At 69.4% G+C, this 757-nt stretch overlaps 1 protein-coding gene across 1 annotated transcript in view; it reads left to right on the top strand.

The window, feature by feature from the left end:
- The window catches only part of ZBED4 (zinc finger BED-type containing 4), a 3636-nt gene that overhangs the window by 436 nt on the left and 2443 nt on the right, over positions 1–757 (top strand). The window contains 1 exon segment of the mRNA XM_007453896.1: positions 1–754. This exon segment is cut by the window's left edge and continues 10 nt beyond it. Within this exon segment, the coding sequence (XP_007453958.1) occupies positions 1–754 (754 nt within the window).

The following is a 757-nucleotide window of genomic DNA, read 5'->3' as shown; positions in this document are numbered from 1 at the left end:
CGAGAAGGACCTGAGCACCAGCTGTCTGATGCGGCACGTGAGGCGGGCGCACCCCACCGTTCTCGTGGAGGAAAACGGCAGCACGCCGGCCCCGGCCCCCCTCCCTGCCCCTCTGCCGCGGCTCCCGCCACCACCCACTGACGCTGGAGACCCGGGCACCGTCCTGTCACCTGGCAAACTCGTCCCCAGAACGGCCTCTAAGAGCCCGTCTCCCCATCAGGTGACAGAGGAGCCTGGCTCTGTGGTTTCTTCCGAAGAGGGCCCCTCCGACGTGTCAGTCTCTCAGAGGTACAGCAGGGATGAAGCCCTGGCGGGGCCGCCTCCCCAGCCCCCCAGCCTCCACTGCGACGAGCCTGCAGAGAACGGGGCTGAGAAGAACCTCCCCCTGCCCAGGAGCGCATCCGGGTCCAGGAGGAGGTCTGCCGTCTGGAAGCACTTCTACCTGTCGCCCCTGGACAACTCCAAGGCCGTGTGCATCCACTGCATGAACGAGTTCAGCCGGGGGAAGAACGGGAAGGACCTGGGCACCAGCTGCCTCATCAGGCACATGTGGCGGGCACACCGCTCCATCGTGCTGCGGGAAAACGGCGGGGGCGCTGGCGTGCCGCCCCCTTACTCCGCGCCCCCAACCCTGCTGCCCACCCCGCCGCCGCCCGACGGAGAGCCCAGCCCCACGTCCTCGTCTCCAGGGAAGCCGGTCCAGGACTCTGCCTCCACGCCCTCCTCCCCCGACCGGCTGGGGGGGGGAGCCACGGTC

The sequence above is a fragment of the Lipotes vexillifer genome, unplaced genomic scaffold (genome assembly GCF_000442215.2).
Source record: "Lipotes vexillifer unplaced genomic scaffold, Lipotes_vexillifer_v1.1 scaffold382, whole genome shotgun sequence".
Lineage (NCBI taxonomy): Eukaryota > Metazoa > Chordata > Mammalia > Artiodactyla > Lipotidae > Lipotes > Lipotes vexillifer.
This window is presented reverse-complemented; position numbering and strand designations above follow the sequence as displayed.